Source organism: Passer montanus, unplaced genomic scaffold (genome assembly GCF_014805655.1).
Source record: "Passer montanus isolate IOZ18808 unplaced genomic scaffold, ASM1480565v1 scaffold127, whole genome shotgun sequence".
NCBI lineage: Eukaryota > Metazoa > Chordata > Aves > Passeriformes > Passeridae > Passer > Passer montanus.
This window is the reverse complement of record NW_024359499.1, coordinates 382,398-402,829: the sequence shown is the minus strand read 5'-3', so window position 1 is coordinate 402,829 and position 20,432 is coordinate 382,398. Positions and strand designations below refer to the sequence as shown.

Genomic DNA, 20,432 nt, shown 5'->3' with positions numbered 1-20,432 from the left:
TCACTGCCTTTTGTGGCTACTGGCATCAGTTCCCAATTTCCAGCTCCCATTTCAGTGCTGGCTCAGAGCCCCAGGAGAGGCAGGGCTGGACAATCGGGTGAAGCTTCCTTTGCTCCCCAGCCTCCCTTTGCATTGCTGTGTCTGACCAGAGACAGGGAAAGCAGCCACAAATTGCCAGGGAGATGCAGGTGGAAGGGTTTCCACAGAGGCTGAGCACAATGAACATGAGTCAGAGTGCTCAGGATTTACAGAGAAGTCTCTTAATCCTGGCCATAAAGATGCATTACCCTGAAGCACAAGGGTGGTGCTGAGTGTGCCAAGCTTTTCTCTGAAGACTTCTGCTTGCAAATAAAAGAAAGCAAATGTTCTGGGTAGGGTAATGACTGCAGGAGGAGGGAATTTCAGAGGCATGGGGATGGCAAGAGAGGAGCTGGCAGCAGTGCAGTGCTGGGAGCCCCTCAGGCGCAGCAGAAGCTGCAGGAGCGCTGCAGAGCTGCTGTGGTTTCACCTCCTTTGTTGGGCTGGCAGCAGTTTCAGCTCCTGTCAGAGACACAAGGAATGTGTTGTTTGCCATCCCAGCCAGAGCTGGTCTGGCTTCCTGGAAAGAAGATTGTTCCTTTGCAGGGAGCACAGGCTGCATGTGCCTGTGCCTGTGCCTGTGCTCTCCCAGAAGATAAAGGGGGAGGTTCGAGCCCTGCTGTGCCTGAGCACTGCTTGTCTTGATCTGCACTTCCTCAACCAGCAGTGGAAATAGAAAACTGTTCATTTGCCCTCCACCCACCTCTGCCTGGCCATGAGGTGAACCACATGCTGGACAGTTTATTTCTCTCCACTGGCTCTGAAGGGAATCCAGAGCAACCATCTCAGACTTCAGTGTCTAATTTTAAGCTGTCCAAATGAGGGTGAATTGATCCTTGGAGATTCCTCCAACAAGGAAGGAGCAATAAAGGCCAGGAAGGTGGGGAAACTTTCCTAGATGTGGCTGTTGAGCTCAGTTTATGGACAGGTGTTGGTGGCACCTTAAAAAAAACAACCAAGGAAGTTGCCAATACTGCAACTCCATCCAGAGAGGTGGGAGGGCAGGTGCTGTGGGCATCCTCTGCTCTCACATTTGGCACGGCTTCCCTGCCCTGCACCAGCACTGCTGGCACACTTGTCCTGAATAAATTATGTTTGGAGATACCTCCAAGCTCAAAAATACAGAATCAAAGAACCATAGACAATTTGGGTCAGAAAGGACCTCAAGCATCATTGGTTCCAACACCCTGCCATGGGCAGGGACACCTTCCACAAGTCCAGTTTGCTCCAACCTGGTGTCTGAGGGTATCACAGAGCATCTGAGGTTTTGTGAGGAGTTTTCTGCCAGGATTTCCAGGAAGAAGGAGGCACAGGGAGCTCCCTGGGACGCTTGAGCTGCCTCTCCTGCAGGGATTTGTGGAGGCAGCTCAGGACCAAAGCAGGTGCCCCATGTTAATGGCCTGGGACCTTCCCAAACCCAGCAGAACAGACACCCCAGGGCCCAAAGAGGCACCTGGAGAGAAACCCATTCCTGGCTGGGCCTGGAATATTGAAGGAAAGAGGCTGTGATGGTGCCAGCCCCTCTGCCTACTGTGGTCCCAGGGAACGGTGACAGGGTGGTGGCAACAGCCTGGGCCTGGGAACCTCGTGTTCCTGGTCCTCCTGGGAAGGAGGAGCAGCCCCGCGGCACATCCATAAACACGGACAGAAACAGCCACAGTGCTCTCACATGGGGATTGTCCCTGCAGCATCTACCCAAGCAAAGCTGCACACACCAATGGTTTTGGCCTGGTTCCTCCTCAGGGCTTGGCCTTGGGTTGTGCCCCACTGGTGCTCCCGTGGTGAGAGCCCAGCTCTGCACTGGAAGGTGTGGAAGGGCTGTCCTTGGACAACTTCTGGGCAGGCTGCATTCCCCTTTGGATAGTTCATGGTAGGTGTCTGTGGCTCTGCTGCTGCCAGATCACAGTCACCACACAATTCCTGGCACAGCCATGGAGCTGCAGAACACTGCACATGTCCCCTGCCACAATCTGCTCCTGTTCTCCAGCTCAGGTGGAGGGAAAAAGGGTCCCTCCCCCTGCCAAACCCCAGGAGATGTGTGGGACAAACCCCAGCCCTGGTTTCTGGGGATTGCAGAGTCCCAGAAATGTGCTGGCACTTCCCCCTGCAGGGATGGTCCATGGCAGGAGGGTGGGGGCAGGGGACAGTCATCAGGAAGATATTCCCACATCCCATGGGGGAATGTGGATGGCTTGGCTCTGTCAGCACTGGGCTCTGCTTGACCTGTCCCAGGGCAAAGCTTAGCAGTCCTGCCAATAAGTAAAAGTGTCTGCTCATCCCATCCCATCCCATCCCATCCCATCCCATCCCATCCCATCCCATCCCATCCCATCCCATCCCCTTCCCGAAAGTCACCATCAGCCTATCACTGCCTCAATCACTGGAGGAAAATCTCATCCATCCATCCATCCATGGATTCCATCCATCATCCATCCATCCATCCATCCATCATCCATCATCCATCCATCCATCCATCCATCATCCATCATCCATCCATCCATCCATCCATCATCCATCATCCATCCATCCATCCATCCATCATCCATCATCCATCCATCCATCCATCCATCATCCATCATCCATCCATCCATCCATCCATCATCCATCATCCATCCATCCATCCATCCATCATCCATCATCCATCCATCCATCCATCCATCATCCATCATCCATCCATCCATCCATCCATCATCCATCATCCATCCATCCATCCATCCATCATCCATCATCCATCCATCCATCCATCCATCATCCATCATCCATCCATCCATCCATCCATCATCCATCATCCATCCATCCATCCATCCATCATCCATCATCCATCCATCCATCCATCCATCATCCATCATCCATCCATCCATCCATCCATCATCCATCATCCATCCATCCATCCATCCATCATCCATCATCCATCCATCCATCCATCCATCATCCATCATCCATCCATCCATCCATCCATCATCCATCATCCATCCATCCATCCATCCATCATCCATCATCCATCCATCCATCCATCCATCATCCATCATCCATCCATCCATCCATCCATCATCCATCATCCATCCATCCATCCATCCATCATCCATCATCCATCCATCCATCCATCCATCATCCATCATCCATCCATCCATCCATCCATCATCCATCATCCATCCATCCATCCATCCATCATCCATCATCCATCCATCCATCCATCCATCATCCATCATCCATCCATCCATCCATCCATCATCCATCATCCATCCATCCATCCATCCATCATCCATCATCCATCCATCCATCCATCCATCATCCATCATCCATCCATCCATCCATCCATCATCCATCATCCATCCATCCATCCATCCATCATCCATCATCCATCCATCCATCCATCCATCATCCATCATCCATCCATCCATCCATCCATCATCCATCATCCATCCATCCATCCATCCATCATCCATCATCCATCCATCCATCCATCCATCATCCATCATCCATCCATCCATCCATCCATCATCCATCATCCATCCATCCATCCATCCATCATCCATCATCCATCCATCCATCCATCCATCATCCATCATCCATCCATCCATCCATCCATCATCCATCATCCATCCATCCATCCATCCATCATCCATCATCCATCCATCCATCCATCCATCATCCATCATCCATCCATCCATCCATCCATCATCCATCATCCATCCATCCATCCATCCATCATCCATCATCCATCCATCCATCCATCCATCCATCCTCCATCCATCATCCATCCATCATCCATCCATCCATGGATTCCATCCATCATCCATCCATCCATCCATCTATCCATCCATCCATCATCCATCCATCCATCATTTATCCATCCATCCATTCCTCCCTCAGCACAGGCCTCTGTCCGTGCTGTGCCCACATTTCCTGGCAGTGGGGGTGGGATGGGGGTCCTGTGGCTTTGCCCCTCTCGTGCTCTGCCTCTTGTGGAGCCTCCCGGGCTGTGGCTGCTGCTGTTCCCCAGGCCGGGGCAGTGACAGCCCCAGCTGGGCTCGCAGTGCCTCTGCCTGGGGCGGTGCTGCTGCTGCCCTTGGCAGCCTGGGGCAGCTCCAGGGGCAGAAGGGTGCTGGGTGTGGGATCTGCTCCGTGTACCAGGCAGCCACCACTGCAAATACCATAAACACTCCCTGAGACATCTCCTCTGCTCCCTCTCTCCTGGCTCCTCTTCTGCTTTGGCACGTCCTGCGGGAAATCATTGTGTGACTTCTGGCTTACCCTTGGGAAACAAAAGAAAAATATTTGGGATAGGTACAGCCAGTTTCTCATTGCACAGCCAAGAATGACAGAAGCCACTTAAGAGATGTGCTGCTGCCTGGGAAATCCAGGGTGCCACTGAATTCCTGCCAATGACCCTGCTCCAATGATCCTTTCCAGCATCTTTCTGCCTCCTGGTTGTGTCTCCTCCCCTGGAGGGAAACAGGAATCAGTTTTGTTCTCAAAGGCTCCCAGATAATCTCCAATTTTTCCCTTTACATTTTTTGAGCATTTCTTTTAGCCCTAGGAAAATCAGTGGGACTGATTTTCCTGTTCTGCTGGGAGAGATCCTCGTTGATTGAAGCAGAAGTTACCTGTACTGGGAGAGAAGGAGGCTTCCTGGAGAAAGATTAAAAAACATTGGGAAGAAAGCACTGAGATGCACAAAGCAAATCTCTGCTGCCCTTCACTGGACAGCAAAGGCTGGAGCATCTTCCACACCGAAACTTGGCCTGGGGACCCAAAAGCAGTAACAGGAACTGCCTGAGCTCAGTTCTCTCTGTAAGATCCTTACCTTGGAGGCTCTTTGTGGTGACAAGTGCCAGGGAAAGGCAGGAGGAACTCTCCTTCTCTGGAAAAGTATTTGGGTTTTGCAGCGCCAGGAACATCCAATAGATTTATGACCTTTGAAAATTTCCACCTGCTTTTTTTCCCATGGCATTCCCTTGGGAAGCCAGACCCACCTTGGACGTGAGGGAATTCTTCCTTGCTGCCCAGCCTGGGGGTTTTGGCTGCTTTGCTCCTCCTCTGCAGAAATGCAGCCAGTGCAGGGCCCCTGCAGGCTCTGCACTCACACAGTGCTGAGCTTTGCTGCAGGAACTGTATTCAGCTCTGGCCACCTCCTGCCTTTGGGATACCTGAGGTCTCATCCAGGACATGAAATATTGGCCAAAGTGTTGATCAAGATCAGATCTGCTTCCTAAAAACACCTGTCAGCAGTTCCACCTTCCCAATGGCATTCCCTGGTATCCTGCAAGGATTCCTGCAGTGCTCTTTTTGTGCTCAAACACTTTCTTGGTCTCCATCAGCTGGGATGATGAGGCTGGGAGCACCAGGGATCTCGTTTCTGCACCAGGGATCTCATCTCATTTCCGCCACCATATCCAGGAGGGGATAAGAGGGACCTATTTACATCAAAACCTCTCATCAAAGCCTTTTCTGCAGGAGAGGATCGAGCTGCAGAGGGCTGGGATGGGAGTCTGAGAAGCATTCCTGGGACTTGGGAGTACATGCCACATCCTGACAAACTGCTCTCAATTTTCTTTATCTGGGAAATATTGCTCTGGATGTCACTGCTGATGACAGTGTGATGACTGCTCTGATGTCACCCTGATGGAGACTCAGGGTCAGTTTTCTGCATCCCAGCAGTGCAGAGAGATTTCCTGGTGCTGGATGAAAGGGATGTGGCCCTGTGCTTGGGATGCTTCTTTGGGGTCCCTCAAAAGGATCTGGTGAGACAAAGACAAGCTTAGAAAGCACCAAAAAGCAGCTCAAGAACAATCTGGGATCTGTAACAACTTCTGTGCAAGATCCAGTCTGCAAGGCTGGGTAACTGTGGGACAGGCACAGCTGGGGTGGTACAGAGGAGCCCAAAGTCCTGCCTGTTCCAGGGCAGGCAAGCAGGGACTGAGCCCCTGTGGGGCTGCTGCCTCTGCAGCCAGCCCCAGCTCCCAGAGGAGCTGCCCTGGGGCTGGGGATTCTGGGTGCCAGTGCCAAACTCATGTGCTCAGGCACCCGTGTGGGGCAGGGCCTCCTGCCAGGGGCTGCCCCGTGGGGCTGTGGCACTGCCATGGGGCCACAGCACAGCTGAGCTCGGGGTGATCCCACCCAGCAGCTGGGAAACACACACAGAGGGGTTTGCTGAGCCAGTTTGTCCCAGCAGGAGCTCAGTGTGTCCCTGCAGGGGCTGTTGGTGCTGTGGGGTCCTCGGGGCTGTTCAGGTTCCTGCCCTGGGCTCGGTGCTTCCTGCAGGTGTCCTGCACAGTTCAGGGTGGAATCTGGGCCGTGGAATTCTCCTGCATGGGAAGTGGTGTGGCCTGGGAAAGCCAGGAAGTTCGGGTGCCTGGGACCTATGGGATACAATGCCATGGACCCGAAAATGAAGAGTGGGATCTGCCCTGAAGCATCACAGGCAGAGAAAAGGATTCAGACTGTGTGCTGTGGGAAGGGAAGGGGCTGTGCCAGGGGCTGCCTGGCTGGTGGGATGAGGCTTTGCTGGTAGAGCCCCATGGATCATATGGGATCCTGGGGCTGTAGGACCTAAATGGTTTCCAAGGATTTAGTGCCTGCTGTCTTTGGGACAACGAGTGCTCTGTGGGTGCTCTGCTCCCTGTAGCATCCATCTTCTCCCCTGGATCCTGCAGCAAGTCCTCTTACATGTGAGCTAAATCAGTGCATCTGTGACTGTCGGAGCCAAGCTCTGAAGGGACAGCTCAGCACAGCTGAATCCCACCTTGCAACCTCCCTGTGCTCTTTGTGCATATCCACAGACTTCCCTATCCAAAAATGGGCTTTTGTCATGTGTCCACATGCAGGATGCAGACCCCAAAAAGACCCAGTGGTTTATTGGGATTCATTTCACCTGCTGCACATGGACAGAGATACAAGCACATGGTTGTATATTGGCTCCACTGGTGAGCAAGAATTCATTTCCCACCTGGAGGTGTGTTTTGAGCTACATTGTCCTGTCCTGCCCTCTCCAGTGTCCATGGAGCTACTCAGGAATGGTCAGTAGGACTCACCTGCATTCCTTGTAGACACTCCAGATTGGGTAGAAGGCAACTCCCAGCCCGTCATTGATCTGACCTTTCTTAGATGTGACGTCAGGTGGGATTCATGCCTGAAGAAGTTGCAGACTGGACGTCCCCAGCTGGTGACGTTTGTGATGTCAAATTTAATCCTCCAAGGACTGCTGGATGTGCTGCTCCCTAATGGGCTTTTACAAAACAACTATTTATGTACCACATTGAAAGGCAGTTACAGACACTGCTGCTGTGCCAGGGCCCAGGAGCAGTCTCAGTGATCACAGCTGAAATGCAATTAGGCTTTGAAGGGCTGTTGGGTCCACCCAAAGCTGGTTAAGACATTTGAGTTTGGCTGCTTTGCCTTTGTACTTAATCCTTTTGTGCTCACCCACCCTTCAGCAGCCTGAGCAGAGCAGCAGAGGATGCTCCTGGAAAGCAGCTCTGAGCCACGTGCAGGGAGTGGCACCTGTCCCTTGTCCCTTGCATGGGCTCACAGAGTGTGCCCAACCTGTCTGATGGGCTGCAAATCCTCTGCTCACGAGATCCTGGCAGGGGTAGGGGATTATTCCTTAGCCTTGCCTTGAGTAAATACCAAACACAGCTCGGAGCTGAGCTCATTCCCTTTTGCCAAGTGTCTACTTTGAAAAGTCTCCTTAAGGACATCAAGAGGTGCTGCTTCCTTATCCCCTGTGTGAGGCTGCTCCAGTGCTTGCACACCCCAGTGCTCCCCAGCCCTGGGAGCACAAAGTCCTTTGTTCATCTTGCACTTCAGCTCTCCCCGAGTGCACTGGGCTCTTGTTCCTGCTGGGCCTGGTGGAAAGACCAAATCCTTTGATGCTGTCACTAGCAATTCCATGGAGCAGGCTGGGAGTCCCCAAAGAGTGCAGGTGCAGCTTCCAGTTTGCTCCTGATTAGCAGGAAAAATCTGGGTTCAACAAAATCCATTTCGTATCCACCAGCACAGGCTCATCCTCCAAAACAGGAACTTGGAGGAAGATGCTTTTAAAAGGAAAAGGGGAGTTAAAGTTTCCAGACAATGTGGGCTGCATTCATCATCCTGAAGCTCAGTCCAGCACATCCCAGCAGTGAGGAATTCCCTGAGGAACAGAAGAAGGCAGCTGGCCTGGGTAAGCAGCAGGAGAAGGAAGTACCAGCAGGCGTTTTTCAAACAGCTGAAGACAAAAATAGGAAAGGCTTCACAACCTCTTCCAAGTTCAACATAAACTGCACTAAACCTGCCAAAAGTAGCTGAAGGAAGAACCAGCTGGAATCAGAAGAATGAGCCAAAAAGTCAGAGCATCTCCCAGTAGAGGGAAAGGACCTGCCAGGAGATTGGGGTATCAGGAGAAGGAACATTCAGGAAGGAGAGGAGCAGGTATTTCCCTTTTCCAGTTTGTGATGCCTGTGAAACATGGGGAGCTTCCTACAAGCTGCCATACCTGATACATCAATGACACTCCTGAGGATGGAGGAATGTCTGTGGAATTTTGGGAAGCTAGAGACCAGAAGGAAAAGGGAGGTAAATGACAGACAAACATCAGCACAGTGAAATGTTGTGATACATGTGGGGTGAAATAATCTTTCCTTTTGTGAGATGGGCGTGGAGGTGACTCCATGGACCATTCATGGCCAGCCCATCCCAATGACAGCTCAACAAAAGCTCAACCTGATATTCCAAGGGAAATCAGGTATGGGGGGGATGGAACAGAGATCAGGAAGGGCTGTGATGTCCCAGCACAAGCCTGGGCTCACTCACCCTCTGCCCTGTTCTGGGCCCTGGGCCCTGTTCTGGGCCCTCAGCTCAGGAAGGAAATCATTCCATGGGGAAGGGTCCAGAGGAGGTCACTGAGAGCCATGAGCTGCTGGGTCTGAGTGAGGAACTCCTCTGAGCTGGGCCTGCCCAGCCTGGCCTGGAGAGAAACTGGGGAGGGTCCCCTTGCCCTCACCACACCTTTTAAATATCAGAATAAATATCAGAACCACAGAGCTTCAACCACAGCTCAGGTGGGGCAGGTCTAGAAAAAGCTTTTGGATGCTTTCAACAATGACACAAATTACACTAATGGTAATTAACTTTTTCATGGACTGAAGTCATGGCTGCGAAAGCTGTTGGGAGAGAAATCCACTGAGGATGAAATCATGGACTCATAGAAGATCCTGGGCTGGAAGGGACCACAGGCCTTGCTGAGTGCAACCCCTGCCTTGCACAGACACCCCAAACAATCCCACCCTGGGCATCCCTGGCAGTGCTGCCCAAACTCTCCTGCTGCTCTGGCAGCCTCGGGGCTGTGCCCATTCCCTGGGGAGCCTGGGCAGTGCCAGGCTGGAGGAAATGGGATTTGCAGCTTCCTTGCTCCTGTTGGATAAGGCAGATCAGTCTGAGCTGATTCCTGCTGCAGATTAACAAGGATTTTTCAGACTTTTCAGACCTTTTTTCTTTCCTAACACTAGCAAAACAGAATCACAGAATTTCTAGGTTGGAAGGGACCTTTAAGATCATCGAGTCCAACCCATGTTCTAACACCTCAACTAGGTCATGGCACCAAGTGCCACATCCAGTCTTTTTTTAGACACATTCAAGGATGGTGACTCCACCACCTCCTGGGCAGATGAGTCCAGTATTTGACCACTCTTTCTGTGAAAACCTTCCTCCTTAAGTCTAGCCTGTAAAACAACCAAAATAAAACCACCCAAACCAGAAAGCTTGAAGAAATTTCAGCAATTTTTATTGATTTCAGCTTTTCCAATGAAGCAAATACATACAGTACAGCCAAAACAAAACTCTGAGACATTTTTCTCACATACCTATCTATATCTTACAGAATACACTGTAGAGCTATGGACTGGTAAGGCTGAGTTGGTCTTACACTGGTGTGTGTTCAGAAAGGAATGAAACTGCCTTTGACTTGTCCATGAGGCTTCTGAAATGCTGGGGTGGGATTGTACACACACAAAATAAACAAAGCATTTATAAGAAAATAGACCAAAAAAGCTCTGCTGTGCCCAGGACAGTGAGGGTGGTGTTTATTTACATGGCTGGGTGTCCAACTGCTCCTGCTGGCCACACTCCTTCTTCCTCCTCAGGAATTCTCCATCCCTGTGCCACACACCTGCCCTGTCCCTGTCCTGAGGGTGTGCCCTACCCTGGCTCTTCAAGAAGCAAGGAAAAGGAAACCAGCTCATCAGAGAGGATGTCACAGTTAGAATCTTGCCTTAAAAAAAAAAAAATTACCTCCCCAGAATGAACACAATTATACTGGAGAAATTACAATTAATGCTCTTTTCACAGCGTATAGAATTATGCTGTGAAAACCACATTAATTTATGTTGGAGAGAACCTCACTGAGCTCCCAGAATTGCTGGTTATGAGCAACACCAGTTACTCCAATGTCTGAATTTCTCTTCACTTCTCAGAGTTGGGCATCAAAGTCACTTCACTGACTTGGGTGGAGTCTGGTGTCCAGATTTTAAAGAGAGATTGGGAGGAAAATAGAGGGTATCAGAGAATTTCCCAGGGAAGATCCAGCTGCAGAGCAGCCCTGGAATGGCAGGAAGGTTGTGATTTCTGCAGCCCATGGCTCTCCTGAGTGGGCTCTGCCCTGAGGTTTGCAAGCAGTGACAAACGGCATCCTAAAAACAGCTCAGTGGGAGGAACCTCTCTGGTGTGCCCAGCTCAGGGCAGGGACAACATCCCAGCTGGGTGAGGTTGCTCAGGGCTGTGCCCAGTCACGTTTGGAAGAGCTTTGAGCATGGAGACAGATTTTATTTTTAGCATTTTGTTAGCTTTGAAAAAAAAAACCCTGTAATTAAAGTAACTGTAACAATGTTTTTTGTAATAAAATTTATGTGAATGATGAATCTGTCTCCTGGAGTCCAATACTCACTAATGAAACCTCCAGCACCTGTAAATTTAATTGTGAGCTGATGATCATAACACTGCAGCTCCTTGTGCCTTGAACAGTGACTCAGTAAGTGCATCGGGGGGATAGCAGCTGCACTGTTTTAAAATAAAGCCTAAATTACAGCTAATTAGAGTGAGTTTCCTCAATATTCCATCATTCCATTTTGTAGTTTTGTTTCCCCAATTAGTTTTCCAGAGGAAAACATTTGCTCCCAGGACTTGTGTTGGACATGTCATTACAGATCAAACCTGAATGCAAAATTGCACAGAACACTTTACACCCAAACTGAACCAACCCTGTGGATGCTGCAGCCCTCGGGGACATCCACAGGTGGCTCTTGCCCAAAGCATTTCCAACATTTTGCATCTGGGAATCCACATGCAGCAAGGGAACTGCTGGAAGGGCTTTGCCTATAGACTGGGGCTCTTTGCTCTGTTTAAACCCTCCTGGAACATTTCTGTCTGACTGGATTCTCCTGGCCCTGCCTCTCCACTTCAAAGGGGCTTTTTCCCCCCTTTCTCTTTTGGCTGCAGCTCAGCACAGAAAGCTCCTGCCTGAATGTGGGCAAAGAATGGCTGCTCAGTAAAGTGCACAAGATGAAGCCACCCTTTGTAGCCCAAGAGGAAAACCAGCTGGAAATGACCTCTCCCTGTGGGCAGGAGCTCCCTGTGCTCCCAAGGGGGACCAGCAAGGGCCACCTGGAACTGCAGCAGAGCAAACCCAAACTTCACAGGGGGTTCTTTAGTGGGCACAGATCACCCCATGGATGTGAACTGAGTGGCTCTTGCCCAAAGCATTTCCAACATTTTGCATCTGGGAATCCACATGCAGCAAGGGAACTGCTGGAAGGGCTTTGCCTATAGACTGGGGCTCTTTGCTCTGTTTAAACCCTCCTGGAACATTTCTGTCTGACTGGATTCTCCTGGCCCTGCCTCTCCACTTCAAAGGGGCTTTTTCCCCCCTTTCTCTTTTGGCTGCAGCTCAGCACAGAAAGCTCCTGCCTGAATGTGGGCAAAGAGTGGCTGCTCAGTAAAGTGCACAAGATGAAGCCACCCTTTGTAGCCCAAGAGGAAAACCAGCTGGAAATGACCTCTCCCTGTGGGCAGGAGCTCCCTGTGCTCCCAAGGGGGACCAGCAAGGGCCACCTGGAACTGCAGCAGAGCAAACCCAAACTTCACAGGGGGTTCTTTAGTGGGCACAGACCACCCCTGTGATATCCTGAGTCCCACCAATTAATGAGCCTGACATTTAAAATGAGACTGTTTTTCTATTTCCAGGCTCATAATGCATCCTTCCCAAGCACCTCCTGTGCCCCTGCACCCTTTGAGGAATAATAACCAGCACAGGCAGCAAAGACAGCTTCAGCTGCTCCTTCCCTGTGAGTCTGAGCTGTGTCCCCTCCATGGGAAGGATATTTTTCTTCTGGAGAGAGGAAGGTTGTGAGAATTGAGTTGCTCTGAAATGAGCTCAGCAGTCCCTCATCACAGCCTCAGCATCACAGGCAGATTAATGCAATTCAAGACCCCGAGAAATAAAACATTTCCAAACCTGACATCACACAACTTCTCACATTCCTTTGCACATTAGTACCAGTTCTTTACATTGATCAATAAAAACAAAATGTGATTAAAGAGGATACATCCCTCCTTCTTTCATTCCTCTGGCAGTCAATGATTCCAGGGGGAAAATACTTGGCCTGTCCTGCTCATCTTCTCAAATGCCACCTCTGTCCAGGTACAGTCAGGAACTGGAATTGCTTTGGTGCTCAGAATGGATCAGGAGCTGGGAATGTTCAAGCTCTGCAGCTGTGTCCCAATTGTCCTCTCACAAACAGCTTCAGGGAAGGGTGACCGAGGCCTGGGAGAGAATCTGCAGGTGTCAATTTGCTTCTTGAGATAAAGAATTCATGTGACAGGAAAGAAAATGTTAACAATTATCAGAGAAAAATCCTAAGCAGAGAAGAAGCCCTTGTTCATAACTGTGAATAACCAGCCTTGGAAAGAAGAGCATCCTTGTGTGTATCTGTTAATAATGGACAGATGCAAAGGGGGAACTTGACCTAAAACTGACTTTTTATGTGTTTGTGGATAAAAACACATTGTGACAAATTTTTAGCACGGCAGTATTTGGTGCACGGATAGGGTGAAGTTGGAACAAAATCCTGCAAGGGGTTAAACTGCACAGTCACCCTGACTTTGGGTGGAAAACAGGCGACTGAGCTGGAGGAAGATCCTGCTCCCCACGTGTGTTCTGTGTGCTGCCTGCACACACCTCTACATCACACCCAGAGTTACACAGACACACTCTTGGCAAAAAAATAATTATTGACATTGAGAAAGTATATAAAAGTCCCTTCTCCCCCCTAAAAAGAAGAAAATGCTTAAAAATATCAGTGTCATCCACATGAAATCCACATGTTTGATTTGCTTTACAGTTGAGTTGAACTCAGAAACTCTCTACATCTTTAACATCCTCAGGAATCATGGAAGTATTGCTCTTCCTGGACACGAACCAACTCCAAATTCTGAAATGGAAAAAAAATAAAACAAAGAAAAAGCAAAACCCCAGATAATTAAAACATTCAAGAGATCTTTTCATTACAGCAAACCCCAACTTTTAATCTTTTCTCTAAGCCTGGCTGCAGTTTCTCAGCTGCCCATAGCTTTTCACCCTGGACTTCCACCCTCCTCAGAGTCCCAGTGAAAGCATCCCAACAGAGCAGGAAGTGAAATCCATTCCTGGGCAGAGGGAAGGAAGGGGCTTTGGCACTGTTTTCTCTTGGTTTGATTACAAGGACCATGTTGGGGAAGGGAGCAAGTAATTCCCTCTGCATAATCTTGGACACTATCCAAGAGACCTCTGGTGTTTTCAAAGTGCTTAAAGCTTTTCCCTTCAGTGGGAATCATGAGTGAAAAGTGCCTCATGGATTAAATCCTCATTTCTCACTGAATGGTTATAAACCCATAATGATGCCCTGGAAATTCTGCCCGTGGTTTCTCTTCCCTGGAATCTCTATTGGGATTTTCTGTTGACAAAATGTGGTTCTCAACTCTGACCTGAGGTTGACAGGCAGATTAAGGGCTCAAACAATTGCTAAGGCTAATGGTTGAATCTGTGGATGTGCTAGAATCCACTGCACATTACTGGCACTGCCTGGATAACATTGCTCAAAGTTCAGGAATGAGGGCAGTGCCAGAGAGAATCCAGGAAGAGCCTCACCTGTGAGGGTTTGGAAAAATGCACTGAATCAGTGATTGCTTGGCAAAGGAGGGGAGAGGCACAGTCAAGCCCAGCAGCTTTGTCTGTCCTGTGACATCTGTGCTGAGCATCTCCAAAATGCACAGCTGGGCAGTGAGGTCAACATCTGCCCTGGGCACAGGGACAGCACAGCCTCTGACCTCTCATAGAAACAGACTGGGCTGGGAAAATTTGGGATGAAAATCTCACAAACACACTTTTGGGGTGATCAAAAGTAGCAATAATCTCAAAGGATTCCTGTGCCCCAAATCCACCACAAGGGCCATGTTCTTACCTGCAGCCTGAATGTGCATGGAGAGGCTCTAAAATCTGGAGGAGAGGGTCCTGAAGGTTGTTCCAGCTAAAGATCCCATCATGTTCTTATCAAACCCTTGCTGAAAAAGCAGAAACATGAAGTGCAGTGAGTGCATATCAGTTTCTACACTGAGAGCAGTAAGTGAGCAAAATGTGCCTCATCCTCAGCCAACCTCCTCTGTCAGCCTTCTGGGGACCTTTGTCACCCTTACTGAGGAGCTCCATAGAATCACAGAACCATGGGATGGTTTGGGTTAAAGGGACCTTAAAGATCATCTCATTCCACCCCATGCCATGGGGAGGGACACCTTCCTCTAGAAGGTGTTGCTTTTCCTTGCATTGCCTTCCATCAACCCAGGGCTGGACCCCCCCAGGTTTTTGGAGGAAACTTTTATTGAATCATTCACTGAGTATTGTTTCATTTAGTTCCTCATCCCAAAAAAAGAGCAGAAGTCTTTGCAGGGTGCATGTACCCCTGCAGACTCCCATCCTCCTCCCCTGACAGGTACCTATGCAATAAACCTGTGTGTGCACACCAGAGTGACTCAGTCACACCAAAATGAGCTGGCACAGGCTGTGAGCAGAGCCTGGCACAAAACCACCCGAGCTCCTGTGCAGAAAGCCCTCACTGGGGGGAATATGGGAACAGACTTTGGATGGTGTGCTTTTGCCTCCAGGTGCTCCCCTTTGTAGGGATCCATCCCTCTCTTTAATTTGGCCCTGTACTCTCTGCAGGTGCTGCTGCTTTTGAGTTGGAAAAACCCAGCTTGTTTAAAGAAAGCCACTGGGAGCAGGAGCTGGGAATGGGGAGCAGCTGGAGCTAGGGGCTGTGTCATCTCTGGGTGAGCTGGATGGTTTGGGCCCCTGGCAGGGGGCTGACGAGCCCTGGCAGAAGATCAAAAACACTTGGGGATTCGATCTTAGCCCCTGGGAGAAATTACCAACCTTGTATGAAGAGTCACAGGTCACAAAAGTCTAAGTAGCACAGTAGTAGTAAGCACGGGGTGAAGGGAAAATTTTGGAACCATGTACAGGGGGGTTTGGAACCATGTACAGGGGGGTTTGGGATTCTGTACATGGGGGTCAGGGGGTCCAAGATTGAGGGATTTGGGCATGCCCTGTCCTTCTTCTTTCTTCTCCCTGGCATCCATGTTCAGGATGATGTTGGCACTCAGAGATTGGTTTAGAGTAGAAAGTCACTGTCTAACATAGGTGATAGGTATTGGAACATAACTGTAAACATAGTATACGTAGTTTTTAGTATAAAAGCTAGCACCAGCCTGGGAGGCGTGTAGTGTGCCTTGAAATGACCTGCCAGACAGGCCTGTGGTGGGCCAGAGAAAACAGCTTAGACAAGCAACAATAAACGACCTTGAGAACCACAAACTAAGAACTCCGACTCTTTCTTCGACCATCGGGCTGGCTCAGGGTCATCCCAAAGATAGGGAACCTGAGAGGGCTGGAGCTGGGAACTGGGAGCAGCTGGAGCCAAGGGCTGGAGCTGGCAGCTGGAGCTGGCTCTGTGCCCATTTGGTTCTGCACTTTCCCAGCTTCTCTTGCAGGGATTAAAACAAATCCCAAATACTCCTCTCCTCTTGGTTTGAAAGCTTACTCTGACTGCAGGGGGATGTAACCACAGGGCAGGGCTATGGACACAGAAAAAAATGGGGGGAAAGAGAGGAGGGACCTTGTCAGGCACCTGCTGGGACCTGATGGACTGCAGTGAAGGGAATCCCCTAAATGAGGGTGAAACACCCAGCATGTCCCAGCCTACAGTGAGGGGGCTGTGCTGGGGAGCATTCCAGCACCATCCCCAGGGAGGAACGTGTCTGACACAGACATGACACCATCTGCTTTGTCCCCAAAGTGAGTCCCAGCAGTGACCCCCTGCCACCTGCTCAGATCCCGGGCAGGTGCCCAAGTGCCCCAGGCTCCTCCTGGGCCCTGCCCTACCTGCTGCTGGATCAGGGCCTTTACCAGCTCCCCACTTCAGCTGGAGAACAACCCAGGGCTGTTCCTGACTCCCAGAAGCAGGAGTGTTGTCCTTACCTGCTTGAGCACACTCTGGAGCTCCCTGTTGGACCAAAGGTCTGTCAGGAGAAGTCGAGCAGCTTCAGCTGCTTTTGGACAGGAGCTGGGGAGGTGAAAGCAACAGGAGAATTATGGCAGGCACAGAGCAGCACCTACAGACATTGCTGACCACTGGGACAAACCCAGGCATGCTGACCACTGGGACAAACCCAGCTCCAGCTGGGAGCCTGGCTAGCCACGAACAGACTGTCAGTAACACACTCCTGCTCTCTCAGCAATGTTGTGTGACAACAACTGTCACCAGAGCAGGGCAAATGAGAGGGAAGGATCAGAGTGGGAAAATGAGCATAAATCTGAGCTGAGTCTGAAATTTGAGAGAGGGAAAGAGAAGGGAAATAGTGCCAGCCCTTTGCTGGAGTCTGCAGGGGCAGCGTGGGTGGATCTCCTGGGAGGGGGCAGAGGAGCGGGCCTGGAGCTGCCTGGAGAGGACAAGAGATGGGAGCCTTTGCAATAACAACATCTGCAAGCAGCCCAGAGCCCTTACTCAGCACAAGGGAACAGATACCTGCTCACGTAACAGCTCGAAACCATGAGTCATCGCAGGACCTTTTATAATTTTGGAACATTTCATACCCAGATATCCCCTCCCTGCTGGCTCCCATGGCTGCTCCTGATCTCCTGGGCCTCCTTCTGGCTGTGGGAGACTCCTGCTCTGGGCTCAGGGCAGCAGCCCCAGCCTGTCCCACCCAGGATGATGGAGAGGAACAGGACCAAGCTCAGGGCCCCCCTGTCTGATACAGCTCCACAAAACCTCATGCCCTCAAAAACAGTCCTCAAAACATTCCTCAAAATAGTCCCCAAAAGCCCACAAGAAATGGGACCAACAGATCATGAGGAACCTGGGACAGCAACTCCACACTTGGAGTGTGGGAGGACAGGGATGGAACCACATCCAGTAAATTTTGAGGCATTTCTCTGACATACACAGCAGCTGTTACCAAAGAAATGATTGAGTTTAACTTGGTCATAAATTTCAAAGGTGTTGTGCAGCTCCTAGTGTTGTGCGGAGGGCTGGAGGACAGCCAGAAATTCCTGAGCAATGCTTTGGGACAGAAAAAACAGGTTTTATTGCCAAATCTTTTCTGTAGTTATAAACACACTATGCTCTATCACCAGAATGACAATGTTTTAAAACAGTTTTTGCCTGAAATGTTGTCTGTGGCTGAAAAGCCATTAAATCCCTACAAACCCAAGGGTAGCTATGATCAGACAGGCAGAGCACGAACTGAACTCTCTCTTTCAAGGATCTGTAGTTTCAAGTTGTTTCTCTCTTCCTAAACCAGAGTAGTTTTCTCTTATTTTTGAAAAAAATATTTCTAATAATGCCAAATATGTACTTTTTGCCACTATTTCTCCAGAGGACATCTCAGAAGTTTTGTATTTTCAAGCCAAAATTACCAGCATCAGTACCTGACTCATTTATGAATTCAGGCAGAAGTTGTTCTGTACTCTCCATTTGAAGAACTGGCACTGACTGTTCCTTAGAGCATTGACTGCTATAATTTAGGTATAAAAAGCTCAATATGAGCTGGTGAAGCTGTGATGCCAACTTCAGTAGGTAAAGCAGCATATCCCAAACAAAACAGTGTGAATATAGTAGTGGGTAACATGGAGCAGAATATCAAGGACAGCTGATTTGGGGGGGAAATTCCTTAATATCAAATTGCCTGAAAATCAAAGTTGATTTTAAGTACCGTCTGTCTTTTAGAAATAGAATTATTAATGAAAAATTGTGGAAAGGCAATGGAAAGGAGATGTCCCCTGGTGGCAGTGGCAGGAGTCATCCAAAAAGCTATTATCAAATTGCCTGAAAATCAAAGTTGATTTTAAGTACCGTCTGTCTTTTAGAAATAGAATTATTAATGAAAAATTGTGGAAAGGCAATGAGGGAGATGTCCCCTGGTGGCAGTGGCAAGAGTCATCCAAAAAGCTACAGACTCAACAAAAAAACAACACAATAAAAAGGTGATGGTAGGGAATGGGGAGAAACAGAATGGGACAAAAAAGACAAGAATTTTGTCCACACATATCAAATAATGGGGAGAAATAATCCTTCCTCAAAGGAGAAATGTACAAAGAACTTAAGGTGTGTCACTGAGAATGCCAAGGAATTCCCAGAACAAGGATTTCTTCAGGATGTAAGAGATTATGAAATCGATATCAAGGTGCAATCTTTGGCAGAAATGGGAAATTGGAAATGTGTGGATAAGAAGAACTCTCAGGCACAGGGAATAATCAAGGGAAGACCTGAGTTTCTCAAAAGATTAATTTTGGTGAAATGCTGTGGTGCAAGTGAATTGCAAAATAAAACTGTGATAGCAAAAGTGTGAAAAGTGAAGGAACAAAGAGAAACATAAATAAATCCATGGTAAAGGGATACACTGCAAATGTGACGCTCTAAAGCACAAGGAGAGATTTTGGGAAAAGCTTTGAGTGCAGCCAGTAGAATTAATGAGGAGAATTTTAATTTAATTAGTGAAATAATGTTGCTTGAAAATGAGCAGAGAAATGTTTTTCAGACAACTGGAGAAGAAAAATTAAAAGGAAACCAAACACCCCAATACATCAGGTCCGGTGGCTTGATTTTCAGAAACACCACCAGAAACCAAAGGAAATATTCAATATTTTGGCAACCTGAATTAAAAATAATGAAGCGTGAAGGAACCCCATTTGACCATGAACTCCATGTCATAGAGGAGAGCATCTGCAGGAAACACAGACAATTACTTAATTGGGACGTTCCAGGAAGAAGAAGAAACCACATCCATCAGATAAACTGCTGAACCCTTTCTGCCTTTCTGTCAGAACCCAGCTATGAGAAACATGAGGAGAAAGAAACATGGGAAGGGAGGATAACATGGGAAAGGGCAAGATGCCTAACTCACTGGTCTGGAACCTGGAGTCTCTCTCTAAGCTACGACTCTGAAGCTATTTGAGCAGGTGGAGCTCCTGGTTTGCAGCTGGTAATGCAGTGAGAGCCCAGCTCAGAAACACACAGGGCAGGATCTGTGGGTGGCAGAGGAGACAGGGAGGGAGCACCCAGACACCAACCCCAGCCTGGGGGTCAGGGAATGTCCACAGGGACCTGAGGCAGATTAACAGAGAAAAAGGCAAAATCCTGACAGGGTGCAGGGTGTCCCTGGGTCCTCCCTGGTCACTGGGGCACCCCTCAGTCCCTGTCCCCCCTCTCTCTGCTGCCTGCAGTGCTGGGAAGGAGGAGGTTGATGATGTGGGACTCACCACATTCAGAACATCAGTGGGGACCTGGGGGCTTCAGCCAGCCCCCAGGAGAGGTGAAGATTTATTGATTTCCATTGGGGAGGGGGAGGCTCTTTCTGATGTAGGACTGGACAAATCCCACCCAAATTTTTGTTGTTTATCTTCACAGGCAACATGTGACACTGGGAAAATTACACCTTGGGACCTAGCAAGAGTTAAAAGTCTCTCCAACATCTGCTCTACTGGAACAGCCTGAAATAATACAGCTTGGACAAGTAAGATTAGTCATGGGTGGAAATTGTTCTCTTTTTTCCCCTAAGAGGTGAACAGCATAAAAATCTTTGGGGATAAAAATTAATAATGGAGGCAAAGGAACAACTCAAGTTTTGGAGATTGTAAGAACTGGGGAGTTTCTTGGGAGGACTTTGTGATCTAGGCAGGCCTGGAGACATCTCCAGAGTTTGGTAACTCCTCACAGTTCAGTGACTCACCTCCAAGAAAGCTCATCCCCAACAGCCAAAGCAATTAAAGTGTTCCCAGCCCAGGTTGTGCA

General features: G+C 49.2%; 1 protein-coding gene across 1 annotated transcript in view; it reads right to left on the bottom strand.

Moving 5' to 3' along the window:
• Positions 1 to 12,067: 12,067 nt before the first annotated feature.
• The window catches only part of PKP1 (plakophilin 1), a 46,968-nt gene continuing 38,603 nt past the window's right edge, over positions 12,068 to 20,432 (bottom strand). Inside the window, exons 12-14 of the mRNA XM_039698524.1 lie at positions 16,619 to 16,703; positions 14,550 to 14,649; positions 12,068 to 13,541 (exon numbers count right to left, since the gene is read on the bottom strand). Of these exons, the coding sequence (XP_039554458.1) occupies positions 14,578 to 14,649; positions 16,619 to 16,703 (157 nt within the window). The 3' untranslated portion in view covers positions 12,068 to 13,541; positions 14,550 to 14,577. The remainder of the gene's footprint in view (positions 13,542 to 14,549; positions 14,650 to 16,618; positions 16,704 to 20,432) is intronic.